General features: G+C 39.8%; 1 protein-coding gene across 1 annotated transcript in view; it reads right to left on the bottom strand.

Moving 5' to 3' along the window:
- Window positions 1-16,964, bottom strand: part of LOC112390641 (atrial natriuretic peptide-converting enzyme-like) — a gene marked incomplete at its 5' end in the record, with an annotated part of 114,468 nt that overhangs the window by 92,195 nt on the left and 5,309 nt on the right. The window contains 5 exons of the mRNA XM_024731672.1: window positions 1,512-1,628; window positions 4,029-4,139; window positions 6,798-6,905; window positions 13,501-13,614; window positions 15,549-15,662. Of these exons, the coding sequence (XP_024587440.1) occupies window positions 1,512-1,628; window positions 4,029-4,139; window positions 6,798-6,905; window positions 13,501-13,614; window positions 15,549-15,662 (564 nt within the window). The remainder of the gene's footprint in view (window positions 1-1,511; window positions 1,629-4,028; window positions 4,140-6,797; window positions 6,906-13,500; window positions 13,615-15,548; window positions 15,663-16,964) is intronic.

Below are 16,964 nucleotides of genomic sequence, written 5' to 3'. Positions count from 1 at the left end.
AAAGGAAAACATAAACAAGACGAAAAGACAACCCTCAGAATGGGAGAAAATATTTGCAAATGAAGCAACTGACAAAGGATTAACCTCAAAAATTTACAAGCAGCTCAATATCAAAAAAACAAACAACCCAATCCAAAAATGGGCAAAAGATGTAAACAGACATTTCTCCAAAGAAGATATGCAGATTGCCAACAAACACATGAAAGGATGCTCAACATCACTAATCATTAGAGAAATGCAAATCAAAACTACAATGAGGTATCAGCTCACACCAGTCAGAATGGCCATCATCAAAAAATCTAGAAACAATAAATGCTGGAGAGGGTGTGGAGAAAAGGGAACACTCCTGCACTGCTGGTGGGAATGTGAATTGGTACAGCCACTATGGAGAACAGTATGGAGGTTCCTTAAAAAACTAAAAATAGAACTACCATATGACCCAGCAATCCCACTACTGGGCATATACCCTGAGAAAACCGTAATTCAAAAAGAGTCATCTACCACAATGTTCATTGCAGCACTATTTACAACAGCCAGGACATGGAGGCAACCTAAGTGTCCATGGACAGATGAATGGATAAAGAAGATGTGGCACATATACACAATGGAATATTACTCAGCCATAAAAAGGAATGAAATTGAGTTATTTGTAGTGAGGTGGATGGACCTAGAGACTGTCATACAGAGTGAAGTAAGTCAGAAAGAGAAAAACAAATACCGTATGGTAACACATATATATGGAATTAAAAAAAAATAGTTCTGAAGAACCTAGGGTCAGGACAGGAATAAAGACGCAGATGTAGAGAAAGGACCTGAGGCCACAGGGAGGGGGAAGGGTAAGCTGGGACGAAGTGAGAGAGTGGCATGGACATATATACACTATCATATGTAAAAATAGATAGCTAGTGGGAAGCAGCCACATAGCATGGGGAGATCAGCTCGGTGCTTTGTGACCACGTAGAGGGGTGGGATAGGGAGGGTGGGAGCGAGACGCAAGAAGGAGGGCATATGGGGATATATGTATAGCTGATTCACTTTGTTATAAAGCAGAAACTAACACACCATTGTAAAGCAATTATACCCCAGTTAAGATGTGAGGCATTAAACTGCTTCTCTGTACATGGTTATTTTAGGAAGCCATTACATTTAATTTCAGAAGCCAGTTATTTCTAATTGAAATCTAATTGAATTGAATACTATACGCTACATTTTTCTCTTTATTGTGGTGTTTCCCCATAAAACATCTAACTGAATCTACCCATGCTGTTTAAGTGTTTAACCTCTACTCTTCACCCTTAGGGATGATTTTTCAGTGTAAGTTGCATGAGAGTCACATTTACCATAAGCAAGGGTTTCTGGCTGACCAGAGCTGTGAGGACCAGTGCATTAAGCAATCTGGCATTATTTATATGGGGATCCTTTAAGCTGTAGGTAACTTCCAACTTTTTGCTGTGCTCCCAAGGAAAGGCCCACCGGTCAGGACTGTTTCTGGGGCTGGAGCACACACTTACCATTGGTGCAACTCTCCTCATCACTTCCGTCCTTACAGTCCTCGTCTCCATCACACTGGAAAGTGCTGGGGATACACTGGCCACTTCTGCATTCCACCAGACCCTGGCTGTGACATGCTAGGAAATGCCAAAATAACATGCATTTTAATTATCTCTACTTCTTTCGGTCTATAGATCACATCAGTGATCCCCATTTATCTGGCATCACCAAGAATGAAGTGTTCTAAATTTCTGAATGTTCTGCAAAAATGAATGAATATATCATTCATTTTGTTCATTCCAAGTATCTTCGGAATGGAAAGTTTCCTTTCAGGAATTTCTCTTCCCTTATTAAATAGCACTCACTAAAAATTTTTTCTTGATCATTGCATGGTGAGAAACAGTATTAATGATGGTAGTAGTTATACTACTAATATAAAAGCTACAATTTATTAAAGGCTTACTATGTGGCAATAACTGTGCTAGGAGTATTAGGTGTCTAATCTCAAATCCTCAGAACAAATTTGCAAATGGATATTATCGACCTTGTTTAGAAGAAGGAAACTGAAGCTTAGAGAGTTTAGTGTTTGCCTCGAAGTCTCAAGGCTGTTAAAAGGTACGGCCAGAATGTGAAGGCAAGCTTTTCTAACCCAAGCCCCTACATTTCACTCTGCACCAACCTGACCTAATGCACTAATGAAGTGGTATATGTGAAAGGCTTGCATAGTACCTACCCCACAATAAACACTTTATTTCAAAACTTGCTTACGATGTCTGACATTTAAAAGGGATGGTCTAGTGGCCATTAACCTTCCAATTTCTGAAGGTTGTCTTGATTTTATCCCTATTGTCTTTTAGAGCGTTAGAAACCCATGTATCATATGACCTTGGCCTTCACCAACTTATGGTCTACATACACACATACATACACACACACATACATAAATACATACATGAGCACCAAGTCCTTGCTTTTCCAAGATCCATCAAAGTACAGACCACTCTGTTCCACTATGTCCACTAAGCAAGGACTCAGGTACTATTCCAGTTCAAACAAGTTCAGGAAAGAAGAAAGCTGGGCATTGCATTTCCTAATTAATTTATGTGATTTTTCTTATGTCAAAATAAAAACCATGCAACCCACATTTGTAATTTTGTCTCAAATTATAGGCAAATTAAATAGTCAATCTCATATGTATCAGCTGTTCCTGCTTTTATTAGACAGCAAAAGATGGAATAAAGAGTTTAATTAGTTTGAACATGCATAAAATGCACCATATTAACTCTTTTAGATCAATATTACTCTCTTTTAACAAACAGCTGCTGCTATTCAATCATTTTTTTATCCCCTACTGAGTATACTGTAGTTTCTAGGGAATAAAATGTGATCAGCCATATTTGATTTTATTAGGCAGGTAGTGTAATAGCTACCTGAAGACCTTTTTTTTTTAATTGAAGGATAGTTGATTTACAATATCGTGTTAGTTTCAGGTGTACAGCACAGTGATTCAGTTATATATATATATATGTATCTATTCCTTTTCAGATTTTTTCCCTTATAGATTAGTACAAAATATTGAGTATAGTTCCCTGTGCTATACAGTAGGACCTTGTTGGTTATCTATTTTATATGTAGCCGTGTGTATATGTTAATCCCAACCTCCTAATTTATCCCTCACCCACCCACTTTTCCCCTTTGGTAATCATGTTTGTTTTCTATGTCTGTGAGTCTGTTTCTGTTTTGTAAATTAGTTCATTAGTATCATTTTTTTAGATTCCACATATGATATATGATATTTGCCTTTCTCTGTCTAGCTTACTTCACTTAGTATGATCATCTCTAGGTCCATCCATGTTGCTGCAAATGGCATTATTTTATTCTTTTTTATGGCTGAGCAATATTCCGTTGTATATATGTGCCACATCTTCTTTATCCATTCATCTGTCGAGGCACGTTAAGGTTGCTGCCATGTCCTGGCTATTGTAAACAGTACTGCAATGAACATTGGGGTGCATGTGTCTTTTTGAGTTAGAGTTTTCTCCGGATATACTCACCCAGAAATAAGACAGGCTCTAAAGTTACAATATTATCGCACACTCTGTGTAACTCTATGAACACGGAAGGCTCTCTTATCTTTGCCAGTTCTCCCCTGGTTCTCCCACACGTGGTACCTGAGAGCACCTCTGGAGGCTCCCACTTAACTGCTCATATATTGTTTGCAGAAGAAAAGTGCCCCAGTCTCTGGGAAGAACATTCCCTTTGACAAAGTCGCAGACCCAGAAAGGATATTTGTGGACAATGAGAAAGAAAACTGCCACCCGCTTGGCCAGAGCAGCCGAATCAGGCTTGGAGTTTTGGAGAAAGAGAGGCGGAAGTCCGTTACACTATGCTGTTATTGTCATCACACCACTCAATTATTATCTGTATAGGCTAGGACCAAAGTGCAAGAATCTGTTTAGATAGTGAACCTTGAGTGTATTTGACTAAACAGGCAGAAGTAGAAAAATAAGCAAAATGAAAGCCCTCAGGGCACTCACAGCAATTGACCTCGTCAGACTTATCCCCACAGTCATGGTCACCGTCACACACCCACTCTATGGCAATGCAGCGTCCATCTCCACAGCGATGCTCCTCTGTGGGGTTGCAGTCTGGAGGAAAGAAATACTCAGGAGGATGGAGAGAACCAGCATGACAAACACTTAGAACTGTGTGGCTTGTTCCAGTAGAACAAGTTCCAGTATTAGAGAGTCTGTTCCAATTATTCCAATACCGTCAATAACCTTTCTACTCTGGGTCTGGCACCTCCCGGGCAACCATGTGGCCCCCCGGCCACCATCACTACGGGGTAAGACCTGACTGCTTTTCAGATGAATAACAAGCTCCCAGCTTTTCTAGGACCCATAGCTTGTTCTGTGTTTTGTTGTGTTTAGTCACTGTTTTCTTTCCTTATGAAAATTTTGTGATTTGGCTCAAATAAACAGAACTGTGATTTGGGTTTCACAACGTAGATAGCTGATTTGATGATTCGTGACAACTCTGTCATGTTTCTAGGAATTGCAACTTACCTCTCTGTGGTAATCTGCGGAGGCAGGTATCTCCTCCTGTCATCTTGCCTGATGTTAAGCTAAGGTTTTTTATTGAACTGTCTAAATATATAACTCATACTTGAAAGAACTGCTGGGTAAGAAATGCAAAATAGTTGGGTTTTTTTAATGATTCTTTTTATCCTGGATTTAACCTCTGTCCCAAACTATATATTCCTGGGGAAAAAAGGAGAACTAAGTGATGTTTCCTCTCACAGAGGGCAGAACCTATAGGATTCTTTGATATGAGACATGGAATAACCTTAATATAAACAACCCTTTAAAAGATGTATGTAGATTCGTGAATAACAGATCCCATAATGAGGAACTATCATGGATTTCCATTAACAGCACCACCGTCTTTAACAGACCTGTGGAGGGACCACGGGTCTTGAAGGATATAGGGGAGCAATTAAGTGAAGAAGATGGACGAAATGGTGCAGAGAAAAGAAGAAAGACATGGGCCCTCCCTGGTGGCGCAGTGGTTGGGAGTCCGCCTGCCAATGCAGGGGACACGTGTTCGTGCCCCGGTCTGGGAGGATCCCACGTGCCACGGAGCGGCTGGGCCCGTGAGCCATGGCTGCTGAGCCTGTGCGTCCGGAGCCTGTGCTCTGCAATGGGAGAGGCCACTGGGTGGGAACCAGAGGAGCCAGCACATGCTCAGCCTGCTAAAGATGGGCAGCCGGGACAGAGAATGGTCTAAGAGGACATCGTGATTATTACCATTAGGTAGAAACAAAGTCATCCTAAGAGCACAAACCTCGTGATATCCTACTACCTTCAGAGGAACTAGGTTGGGTTGGTAAGACCACTGTCTTTCACATGCCAACTATACACTGGTCCTCTCCACTGGCCTACTGAACTACCAAGCTACACTCAATTCCCCCCTCCCTCATTTTTACTGTCTTTTCTCCAGTTATCTTATTGGTAAAAGGAGGAGTTGGAGTAGATAATCTCTAAGGCCACAAACTACATTTTATGATGTATACAATTACAATGGAGTCTCATTCTTTGTGTCCCAAGACTACTCAATCCCAGAAGATAATCCATATCTATCTAGTGACCCGTGGGATGTTTTGCGCATACGTACATTTTCCAACATTCTTATGGATGCAGTGAGAGGCGGCTACACAGGTGCTTCTAGAAACTACTGAGTTTCCCAGCATGGGGCCATTTGGGACATTCACCACTCCTCCGAGGCATTCCCCTGACCCACTCCTGATTCTCCCCCAGCATTTCTTTTGATATTCTCTAATGCTGAATAATCATTTCACATCATTTTCCCAGTGTCCTGTCTCATCTCACCTTGCCCTTCTGCTCCTATTAGAAAGTTCTTCTGTCACTCAATAATATACTACCTAAAAAAAAAAATTCAAAAGCTAATCACAAATTCAGAAAGGTAAATAAGCAAGAAGAATTTTGCTGGTTTTAATTCATGAGAGGGCATTCAGAATTGAACTTGGCTCTTTTAAAGGTAGGGTCATTCTTGTTTTTTTAATTGAGATATAATTGACATAGAGTGTTGTATAAGTTTATGCTAAATAAGATAAGCCAGAAAAAGAAAGACAAATACTGTGTGATATCACTAACATGTGGAATCTAAAAAAATGTGATTTTGTTCAAACAGAGTGTAGACTGCTGGTTACCAGGAGCTGGGAGGGTGAGGAATTGGGAAGATGCTGTTTATAGGTACAAACGTGCACCTAGGAGGTAGGTTCCTTCTTTAAAAGTTAAGATCAGTTTCTGTACATAAAACAGATGCACCCTTCTAACCTTCGATATCCCCACTGCAGAAGTTGCCCCCGTAGTGTGTGGCAATCAAATAAAGGAGGGGTCTCGGTTATACATAATAAGGGGACCAGGAACAGAAAATATATCTGTCTGCAACGTTTTGCTCAAGAGTTCAGAATCTAAACACGAGCCACTGGCTCCAACCAGAGAAGAAATCAAACATTTTCAAAGAGAAAAAAAAAAGTTAACTCCCATTTCTACTCCACATCTCTAGCATTTCCTTAGTATGACTTTTTGTAAGAAATCTTACATTTACACATGAGACATGACTGAGACTAATAATTTAAAAAACTTCCTCTTTCGGAAAAGTAAGAAACCGATCATTTTGTAATTTCACCCACTAATCACGTTAACAAACAATGAGCTACAAGTTCTTGATTATAAATGTCTGCAATTTTAAATGAAAACCTTCAGGGAAATGGTGCTACTTACCACAGTTTTGCTCATCACTCAGATCCCCACAGTCATCATATCCATCACATACCAGGCTATAATTAAGGCACTTGCCCGTGTGACAGTGAAACAGACTCTCGCTGCAATCTGAAAATAAGAGAAGACACCGATGGCTCATTAGAGCAGAACAGGATGTTACAGTAGCAGTTTATATAACGAAAGCATATCATGGGAGGGAAATCATAATGTAACCTGGTCCACCTCTATTCTTTTACAGGTGAGGAGACTGTGGTGCAGAGAGATCTAATGATGTGCTCAAGGTCACATAACAAGTTCCTGAAGAACCACGACTAGGACCCTCTGGCTCCCAAGGCAATGCTTTTATCACTTCCTGACAGTATTTATCTGAGCTCCACTTTATGACACCTGAAAGCTCCTTTAGAGTCAAATATGAGAAAAGACATTCTCAACTCACCATGGTTCCTAATGAAGTTCATGTTCATACAGAATGAACACTTAATAGAGGGTGAGTAGTTATTTCTTAAAGAACGTTTCCTTTAAAATGAAAGTCTAGTTTTGCCCATGGTAAGCATAAATGTAACAAAGAGAAAAAGTCATTTAGATTACAGAGTCATTACTTACTTTCACATCACTTAAGTCAATTGAATGTTTCACAGCATGACCCTCAAATAAACAGTACTGTCCTAGATTATGGTGCCAAGATAAGAATAAGTGATATAAAACCTCAGGAAGCTTATAGTTTAATGTTGGAATAAACATCATGAAAGGAAATTTTAATAAGAAGATAGGTCTTGTTCTTGGGTAAAACAGAACTCCTATCCTGGGTCTATCATCTCTTAGCTGTGGGAATTTGAGCGTATTAGTTAAAATTTATAAGTCTGTAAACTTATTTTTGAAGTTAGGATAAGAGCAATTACTTAATAGAGTTTAGGGGAAGGTATAAATAATAAATTAATGTCTGTAAGTTTCCAAGACAATTAAATGGGAAAAGAATACTCTTCAACAAATGGTGTTGGGACAATTGGATTTCAAATACACAAAAATGAACTCTGACCTTTACCTCAAACCATACATAAAAATGATCTCAAAATGGATTATAGACTTCAATGTAAGAGCTAAAATTATGAAGCTTCTAGGAAAAAACACAGGAAAAAAATCTTCATGACCTTGGGGAGGGCAAAGAATTCTTCAATATAACAACAAAACACAAGGCTAAAAGAAAAAAATAATGGTTATCCATTAAAATTAAACATATTTGTGCTTCCAAAGATACTATTTAAAAATGAAAAGACAAGCCACATACTGAAAAAAAATATTTTCAAAGCACGTTATCTGATAAAGGACTTATATCCAGAATATATATAGACGTCTTACACTCAATAATAAGACAAACAATCCAATTACAAAGAGGCAAAAATCTTGAATAGAAAGTCTTCATAAAGACATATGAATGGCTGATAAGCACATGAAAAGGTGCCCAATATAATCATTAAGGAAATGCAAGTAAACCACAATAAGATACTATTACATATCCCCTAAAATAGTTATAATAGATAAGACAGATAATGCCAAGTATTGGCAAGGATTTTAAGAAACTGAAACTCTCATTATAGTTGGTGGGGATGTAAAATAATAATAATGCCACTTTGGAAAGCAGTTTGGCTGCTTCCTATAAACTTAACTCCAACCTTATCACGTGATTCATGAATTCCACACTTAGAAAGCTACCCAAGAGAAGTGAAACATATATCCACACAAAGACTTGTATGTGAATGTCTACAGCAGCATTATCCATAGTAGCCAAAGACTGGAAACAATCTAAATGCTCAACGACTGGTAAATGGATAAGCAAAATGTAGTATATTCTTACAATGGGATACTATTCACCAATTAAAAGTATCAAACTACTGATACATGTGACAGCATAGATGAAGCTCAGAAACATTATGCTAAGTGAAAGAAACCAGATACAAAGACTACGTATTATGCAACCCATTTATGAAGTTCTTGGAAAAGGCAAACTTACAGAGACAGATGTCAGAGCAGTGGTTATCTACGGCTGGAGATGTGGGAGTGGGGACTGACTGCAAATAGGTAGAAGGAAAGTGTGGGGAGAGATGAAAGAGTTCTAGAAGTAGATTGTGGTGATGGTTGTACAATGCTATAAATTTACTAAAAATCAATGGGTTAATTTTACAGTATGTAAATTATACCTCAATAAAGCTGTTAAAAATGTTTAAAATACATGTAAAGCCTGCATGTAATAGAAACTAGATTTCTTAAATGTATTATTTTTTCCCTTATTTAAAGTGAATGAAGTTCAAAAACAGATTCGTAAGGCTGGAGCGGGATCACAGAAGATGAGGAGGATTTTGGTAGAGTGGATGGAATGAAAACTTCAGCAGGTTTCAAATAGAGGGAATAGCAAGAACAAAGGAAAGAGGTGAGAAATGGAGGCACATGTGAGGATCAGTCTGCTTGGCTGAGAAAGACCAAGAATCTAATGGTCAACAGTTCAGTCTCCTGAATTACAGCTATTTGTTCCTCCTCAAGCAGATGCCTGCATCTCATACAACTGGTGATGGCTGCCTCTTTACTATAAACATCCCAAACTCTATAACAATTTATTATCAGAAGTCTTGGGCAAAGGGACTTCCCTGGTGGCGCAGTGGTTAAGAATCTGCCTGCCAATGCAGGGGACATGGGTAGGATCCCTGGTCCGGGAAGATCCCACATGCCGCGGAGAAACTAAGCCCGTGTGCCACAACTACTGAGCCTGCGCTCTAGAGCCCGCAAGCCCCAACTACTGAGCCCACGTGCCACAACTACTGAAGCCCACGTGCCTAGAGCCCGTGCTCCGCAACAAGAGAAGCCACCGCAATGAGAAGCCCGCGCACCGCAACGAAGAGTAGCGCCTGCTCGCTGCAACCAGAGAAAGCCCGTGAGCAGCAATGAAGACCCAACGCAGCCAAAAATAAATAAATTTATTTTAAAAAGTCTTGGGCATTGATCAGTGAAACTGTTAGCCACATCAAAATATTATACTTGTTACTGACATGATTCATCAACTTCTCTTTCAAAGAGCATTCTTCTGAAAAAAAGTTACTTAAATACTCTTAGAATGACATCATTTTAGAAATGGAATGGGCCTTAGCGATCATCTGTTCAGCGCCATCATTAAGAGTGTGTGTGTACGTGTACATACACAAACACACACGTGCATACACATATGCTCACACTTATACACATACAGAACTTTATAAGTACTTTTAACTTTTCATTTCCCCTGGGATAACCATCATAAGGGAAAATATAAGGACTAAAAAGAGATCCCAGGGTTGGGGAATTTGTGCATCAAGATATATACATTTCCTCAGGAAGTTTTAAAAGATCTTTTTGATTTTCATTTTCATCTCTGTGAGAAGTTTTGAATCGGCATGCTAGAATCAGCAGTACCAGGGTCCTCACCTTGACCATCAGTGCAGAAGTACTTACATTACCTGAAGGAGGAGACAGGGTGGAGGGGTGACAGATTCTAAACCATACGAATTAATTTTTTTAAGCAGTACACTTCATTTTTTTGATGATAGGACTGGGAAATCAAATATTCCTTTCAGAATCTGATTAACCTGAGAACACACTAAAAATTTCCAACGTGGCCCCTCTGTGTGGCCTATTCTGGGATCCCCGGTAATTCATATTAAAGCACCTCATCGGACATATTTTGTAAATTAACGCTCACTTATTAACTTATTTCATAAGTGAAAATGATTCAAACATTTTTTTTAAATTCCTCATTATTCACACAGGTGCAGATGCAACTTTCCACTGTTATGACTTTCTTGGTTAGATGCCATTTTCAGAGGTTAGCTACAAAACTAGCTGCATTTGGAAAACAACTTGTTGCCTCCCTAAGGTCTGTGTAATTAGTAAACACACAAAGCCTTAACCAAAGGCACTGCACACCCAGAAATACATAGCAAATAGCAAAGATCACAGTGCCTCCTTTTACTGGAATAAATGTTTATTTGAACTGAAAAGAGATGTCGTCAGTGTAATTTGGGGCCAACGACCAAAACCTGCAAAAGCTGCTTGCTGTGATTTTCTCATTCAATACAAGCATAATTTTGCGTAACCTAAGGTAGGTGTTTTTCTAGATACAGATCCTTTTTTCTGAAAGAGAGCTTGATACAAAATGTTACTTCTGAAGTTCTTGTTAATATCTATTTCAGTCTGGCATCACAATGACTAACGTTTACCCCTCAAAATTGTCATTAAATGAAAGGGGAGAGCTAAGGAACAGAAAGCCTTTTATCACGAGCCTCATTCAATTGGCTCAATCTCTATGAGTCTATAAACATAATCATGCTGGCTCAACTCAGGATTCAAATATGGATGCTCAGTTTCCATCCCGAGATGCCCTCGTTTTGAGATGACCAAAGAGGTTAACCAGTTTGCCCACGGTTGCCCAGACTATTACAGTGACCCGGGCTTCTTGACCTCCTGGGTTTTTTTCACCTATTGACTTCTAGCTCCAAAGGAGGATTTCTCAACTGCAGTACTGCTGACATTTGGGGCTGGGGGACTCTTTGTTTCGGGGAGCTACCCTGTGCCTCGTGTGATATTCATCAACACTCCCAGCCACTGCCCACTAAATGCCAGTAGCATCCCCTCCGACCTCCGCAGTGGTGACAATCAAACAGGTCTCCATACACTGCAAAACACCCCCCAGGAGTAATACTGCCCCCAGTTGAGAGCTACTGTCCTGGAATATCCAAACATCACCTCAGTCCAAGGCCAGTTCTAATCTCGTCTTTTCCGTCAGGTCTCTCCACACCAAGCTGGCAACCAGTGATCTGCACTCTTCTCTACTCACAGGGCCTTTTTTTTTTTTTACACAATCTTCTTTTGCTTGGTGACATCTATTATATTGTGCTAAAACACTATATTTAATGATCTCTATTTTTAGATGCCATTTCCCTGATTAGATTAAAAGTGTCATGAAGCAAGAAACCATGTCTTAACAGTCTCTACATTTACTAGGTATCTAGAACATGCTTCACACATAGTGGGAATTCAAGATTATTCAATAATTTGATTGATTCCCCATAATCAGACTGTCACTAAACAGAAGTGAACCTTCCACACATCTGAAGCTTCCTCCATTGGCATAGAGTGGTAAACTTTTATTTTTATTAATGTGGTGGAAATCTTTCTAGTATTTACTTGCACCCCGTCTTAGTAAAGAAACTATGGTATGCAGGCGGACTCCCAATCACTGCGCCACCAGGAAAGCCCTCTCAAACTTATTTTTTTCCCAAGCATTTTTCAAGACTCAGGTACTATGGGACACCAGTTTGGGAAACACTGACCCTAAATATTATCATAATATACTGTCTTTCAAAAGTTATGGTAAATAAGCATCCTAACCCTTCATATGGATGAAGAGTTGGTCCTCCTGGCAAACACACCAGACGAATCTTTCAACTCAGGTGAGCAACTAAGATGAGCCCTTATAAAGCCTTGGTAACCCCTACAGGGAATAAAACACAGCTTTTCCCACAGTAACTATTGCTGGTCATAGAACCATTCGAAAGCAATTTGAACACCATTGTATATGGTCCTGTTTTGGACACAGATCCTGCAATGTATTCTTGAGGCTAATTTTTCCTTTTAATCTGTTGCATAATTGCAAATCAATTTGAGAACTGAATATAAATCTGATATGGACTGAATGTCTGTGTCTGCCCAAAATTTGTATGTTGAAGCCCTAAACCCCAACATGACTGTATTTGGAGACAGGGCCCGTGAGGAGGTGATAAAGGTCATAAGGGTGGGGCCTTAACTGAATAGGGCTCATACCCTTGTAAGAAGAGGAAGAGACAGCAGAGCTCTCTCTCCTCCCCTCTCCTTTCACCTCTCCAAAGAGGTTATGTGAACACACAGGCAGATGGCAGCTGCCTGCAAGCCAGGAACAGAATTCTCACCAGAAACTGACACTGTTGGACCTTCATCTTGGACTTTCCAGCCTCCAAACTGTGAGAAAATACATTTCTGCTGTTAAAGGCACCCAGCCTGTGGTATTTTGTAAAGCAGCCCAAACAGACAAATAGAATATTGGATAAACCACCGTTTTAGTCAAAATGACTGATCAAATCAATGGTAAGTAAACTGAGGATGTTTAAGGCTGAATCTACCAATCCATGGATTCAAAACAGTTCTTGCCGTCACTCTCTCCAGATTTAGAGGAAACATAAACCAACAAAAGATTTTGCATCTTCTGTGTCACAACTGTTAAAAATCATGAGGGTAAAAAATTTTCCTATTAAAAATATCCTTTTTTTTAAAAAAAGTTGACCTTTATACTCAAAGCTTTAAAAACAAAAACAAAAACCCTCACCCAAACAAAATAAACAGAAAGCATTTTCCCAATTTTAAGATACTTTAAGCAAAAACACTTCAGTCCCTGATGTGTTCCAAAGCACATCTAGCTGTCGAGTTCCTAATGAAATCAGGCCTTTGGAAGGTGTGCAAACACACAGCTGTCACATGGAGTGAGGGAAGATAAACACATTTGCTCACTTAAGAAAAGCAAACTAAAAGAAGTCCACCCAAGTGCCGGGTGGTTGTCAGTACTGGACAATGGAATGGCGCTGGTTTCCAGGCCCCTGAATGGAATCCCTGTCCCCCCGAGACAAACCCCACACAGCCTGTCACATACTGCAATGAGCCTCGTCACTCCAGTCGCCACAGTCGTTGTAGCCATTACACAGCAGTTTCCTGGGGACACAGATGCCACTGGCACACAGAAAGCTCTCGCCCCCTCCGCAGATCACTGAAAAAAAGGGCAGAAAAACAATGTCAAAATAAATAAGAGGTGTGTTTTTTTTCCCCTTTTAAAATTAGGAGAAATAAAGGACAGAAAGAAAACCTTTCCTTGCTATTCAACAGAGGTGCTTCCCAATTCCCTCAGTTTCATTATCACCAATTTTTCTCTGGCCTTCTAGAACATTAATTGTAAAATTACCTGGAAAGACTACAAAGGGTGTTTGCCTGAGAAAAGCAAAAGGAAATTCACCAGTGGGCTTTCACAGCACAAGAGAGCAACCTCATCAATTGCACAACTTATGTGGGGAAAAAAAATACCAGATGGGAGTATTTTTCTTAATAACAGAAAATTATTTCATAGCCGCTCCGCGGCATGCGGGATCCCCCCGGACCGGGGCAGGAACCCGCATCCCCTGCATCGGCAGGCGGACTCCCAACCACTGCACCACCAGGGAAGCCCGGTACAGTCATTTCTGATGACTCGGAAACATTATTTGGAATATCAGTTTTTATTTTGTGCTGTTTGGGTGGCCTCCTTTCTACATAGCTTCATGTGGTGCTGCTTTGAAAACCGTTGTGCATATTGTAGTATTTGTCTCCTCTACAATGTATCACGACCTTTGGCGGGGCAGGGGTGGGAGCAGTGTTGGGAGGAGGGAGGGCATGGAGAATAAGATCACAGCCACAATCACAACCATAAATCCTAATGCCCTTTGAGAGTTACTGCATGCCAGACACTGGTCTCTGTGCTTGACATCCAGTGATTCATTATTCTGCCCAACAATTCTAGAGGTAGTTACTATTACTTATTGTCTCCATATTACCGATGAGGACACTGAGGCCCAGAGAGACTGAGTAACTTTCTCTGTCCACAGAGGCCGGAAATGATAAAGAAGAAGATAGGAAGACAGGCAGCCTGACTCAAGACCTTATAATATTAATCACTATACTGTGTGATAATTAGTATAACTAATTATACTAACTAGGATAATTAGTTAACTCAGTATAATTAGTTCACCACAGTCCTCAAAAATAAATCAACCAATGTGACCCCAAATTCAGAGCAAATGACTTCCAAAAGTATTTGACAGAGGTTTATGTGGCACCAAGTACGGGGACCTTGTGGCAACTATTTTCCCTGTGACAACCATTTCCCTGGAGGCTTTCTCATTCATTTGCTAAGCACCTGCTCTGTACCAGACACTGTCCTAGAGCTGGTTATAGAATCAAAAGATCGTAGAGGGCTTCCCTGGTGGCGCAGTAGTTGAGAGTCCGCCTGCCGATGCAGGGGACGCGGGTTCGTGTTTGTAAAGCAGCCCAAACAGACAAATAGAATATTGGATAAACCACCGTTTTAGTCAAAATGACTGATCAAATCAATGGTAAGTAAACTGAGGATGTTTAAGGCTGAATCTACCAATCCATGGATTCAAAACAGTTCTTGCCGTCACTCTCTCCAGATTTAGAGGAAACATAAACCAACAAAAGATTTTGCATCTTCTGTGTCACAACTGTTAAAAATCATGAGGGTAAAAAATTTTCCTATTAAAAATATCCTTTTTTTTAAAAAAAGTTGACCTTTATACTCAAAGCTTTAAAAACAAAAACAAAAACCCTCACCCAAACAAAATAAACAGAAAGCATTTTCCCAATTTTAAGATACTTTAAGCAAAAACACTTCAGTCCCTGATGTGTTCCAAAGCACATCTAGCTGTCGAGTTCCTAATGAAATCAGGCCTTTGGAAGGTGTGCAAACACACAGCTGTCACATGGAGTGAGGGAAGATAAACACATTTGCTCACTTAAGAAAAGCAAACTAAAAGAAGTCCACCCAAGTGCCGGGTGGTTGTCAGTACTGGACAATGGAATGGCGCTGGTTTCCAGGCCCCTGAATGGAATCCCTGTCCCCCCGAGACAAACCCCACACAGCCTGTCACATACTGCAATGAGCCTCGTCACTCCAGTCGCCACAGTCGTTGTAGCCATTACACAGCAGTTTCCTGGGGACACAGATGCCACTGGCACACAGAAAGCTCTCGCCCCCTCCGCAGATCACTGAAAAAAAGGGCAGAAAAACAATGTCAAAATAAATAAGAGGTGTGTTTTTTTTCCCCTTTTAAAATTAGGAGAAATAAAGGACAGAAAGAAAACCTTTCCTTGCTATTCAACAGAGGTGCTTCCCAATTCCCTCAGTTTCATTATCACCAATTTTTCTCTGGCCTTCTAGAACATTAATTGTAAAATTACCTGGAAAGACTACAAAGGGTGTTTGCCTGAGAAAAGCAAAAGGAAATTCACCAGTGGGCTTTCACAGCACAAGAGAGCAACCTCATCAATTGCACAACTTATGTGGGGAAAAAAAATACCAGATGGGAGTATTTTTCTTAATAACAGAAAATTATTTCAAAGTGAAATATTATTTATTGAACAAACATTAAAAAAAAAAAACAAACCCTCTCCTTCTACAGTGCTACTCAATGTCCTGCAGAGAAAGCTACAGTTACGAATAGTTGATACACGCTTGAACACAGGCTTAGAGACCCCATGCCTTGTATTTGAAATATATTTATTTACTTATCTTAATAAAAATGCCAGTTAAAAATGTCAGGGTCTATTTTGGCATAAGGAATGTGAAACAACATTAGCTAATAATATTTTCATTCTTTTCCTTAACACGGCTGCATTTTAGTATTCTTTGCTTTAAGTATTACGGTGTTCTTTTTCGTCTCAAAATTCAACAAATATTCAAAATTACATCAGACACAGAATGTAAGAGAAGAAGCTAGAAAGATTTTTCTAAGGGAAACCATTAATGAAAGGATGTCAATTCAACAAAATGGGTTTTAAAATACCCTTCAATATGTGGTAATATGCATCAAATGCTTTTTAAATGTGTAAACCTTTGACCCAGAAATCTTATTTCTGGTCTTCATACAAAGGAAATGATTATGAATAAGTGCAAAATTTAATATTTAAGGATATTCATACCATCATGGTTTATCACAAGGAAACTATGAAATAACAACTATGCAATAATAGGAGACTGGTTAAATAAATTTTGATAGCTCCATAATAAGGAATACTGTTACAGCCATTGAAAACTATATTGTAAAAAGTAATGTCCTGGGCCAAAGTTCAAGATAATTTAAGTGTAAAAACACCATTTGGGGGACTTCCCTGGTGGAGCAATGGTTAAGAATCTGCCTGCCAATACAGGTGACGCAGGTTCGATCCCTGGTCCGGGAAGATCCCACATGCCGCAGAGCAACTAAGCCCGTGCACCACAACTACTGAGCCCCATGCCACAACTACTGAAGCGCACGCACCTAGAGCCTGTGCTCCATAACAAGAGAAGCC

The sequence above is a fragment of the Neophocaena asiaeorientalis genome, unplaced genomic scaffold (assembly GCF_003031525.2).
Source record: "Neophocaena asiaeorientalis asiaeorientalis breed wild unplaced genomic scaffold, Neophocaena_asiaeorientalis_V1.1 scaffold39, whole genome shotgun sequence".
Classification (NCBI taxonomy): Eukaryota; Metazoa; Chordata; class Mammalia; order Artiodactyla; family Phocoenidae; genus Neophocaena; species Neophocaena asiaeorientalis.
The sequence above is the reverse complement of the archived record's forward strand: the minus strand, read 5'-3'. Positions and strand labels throughout refer to the sequence as shown.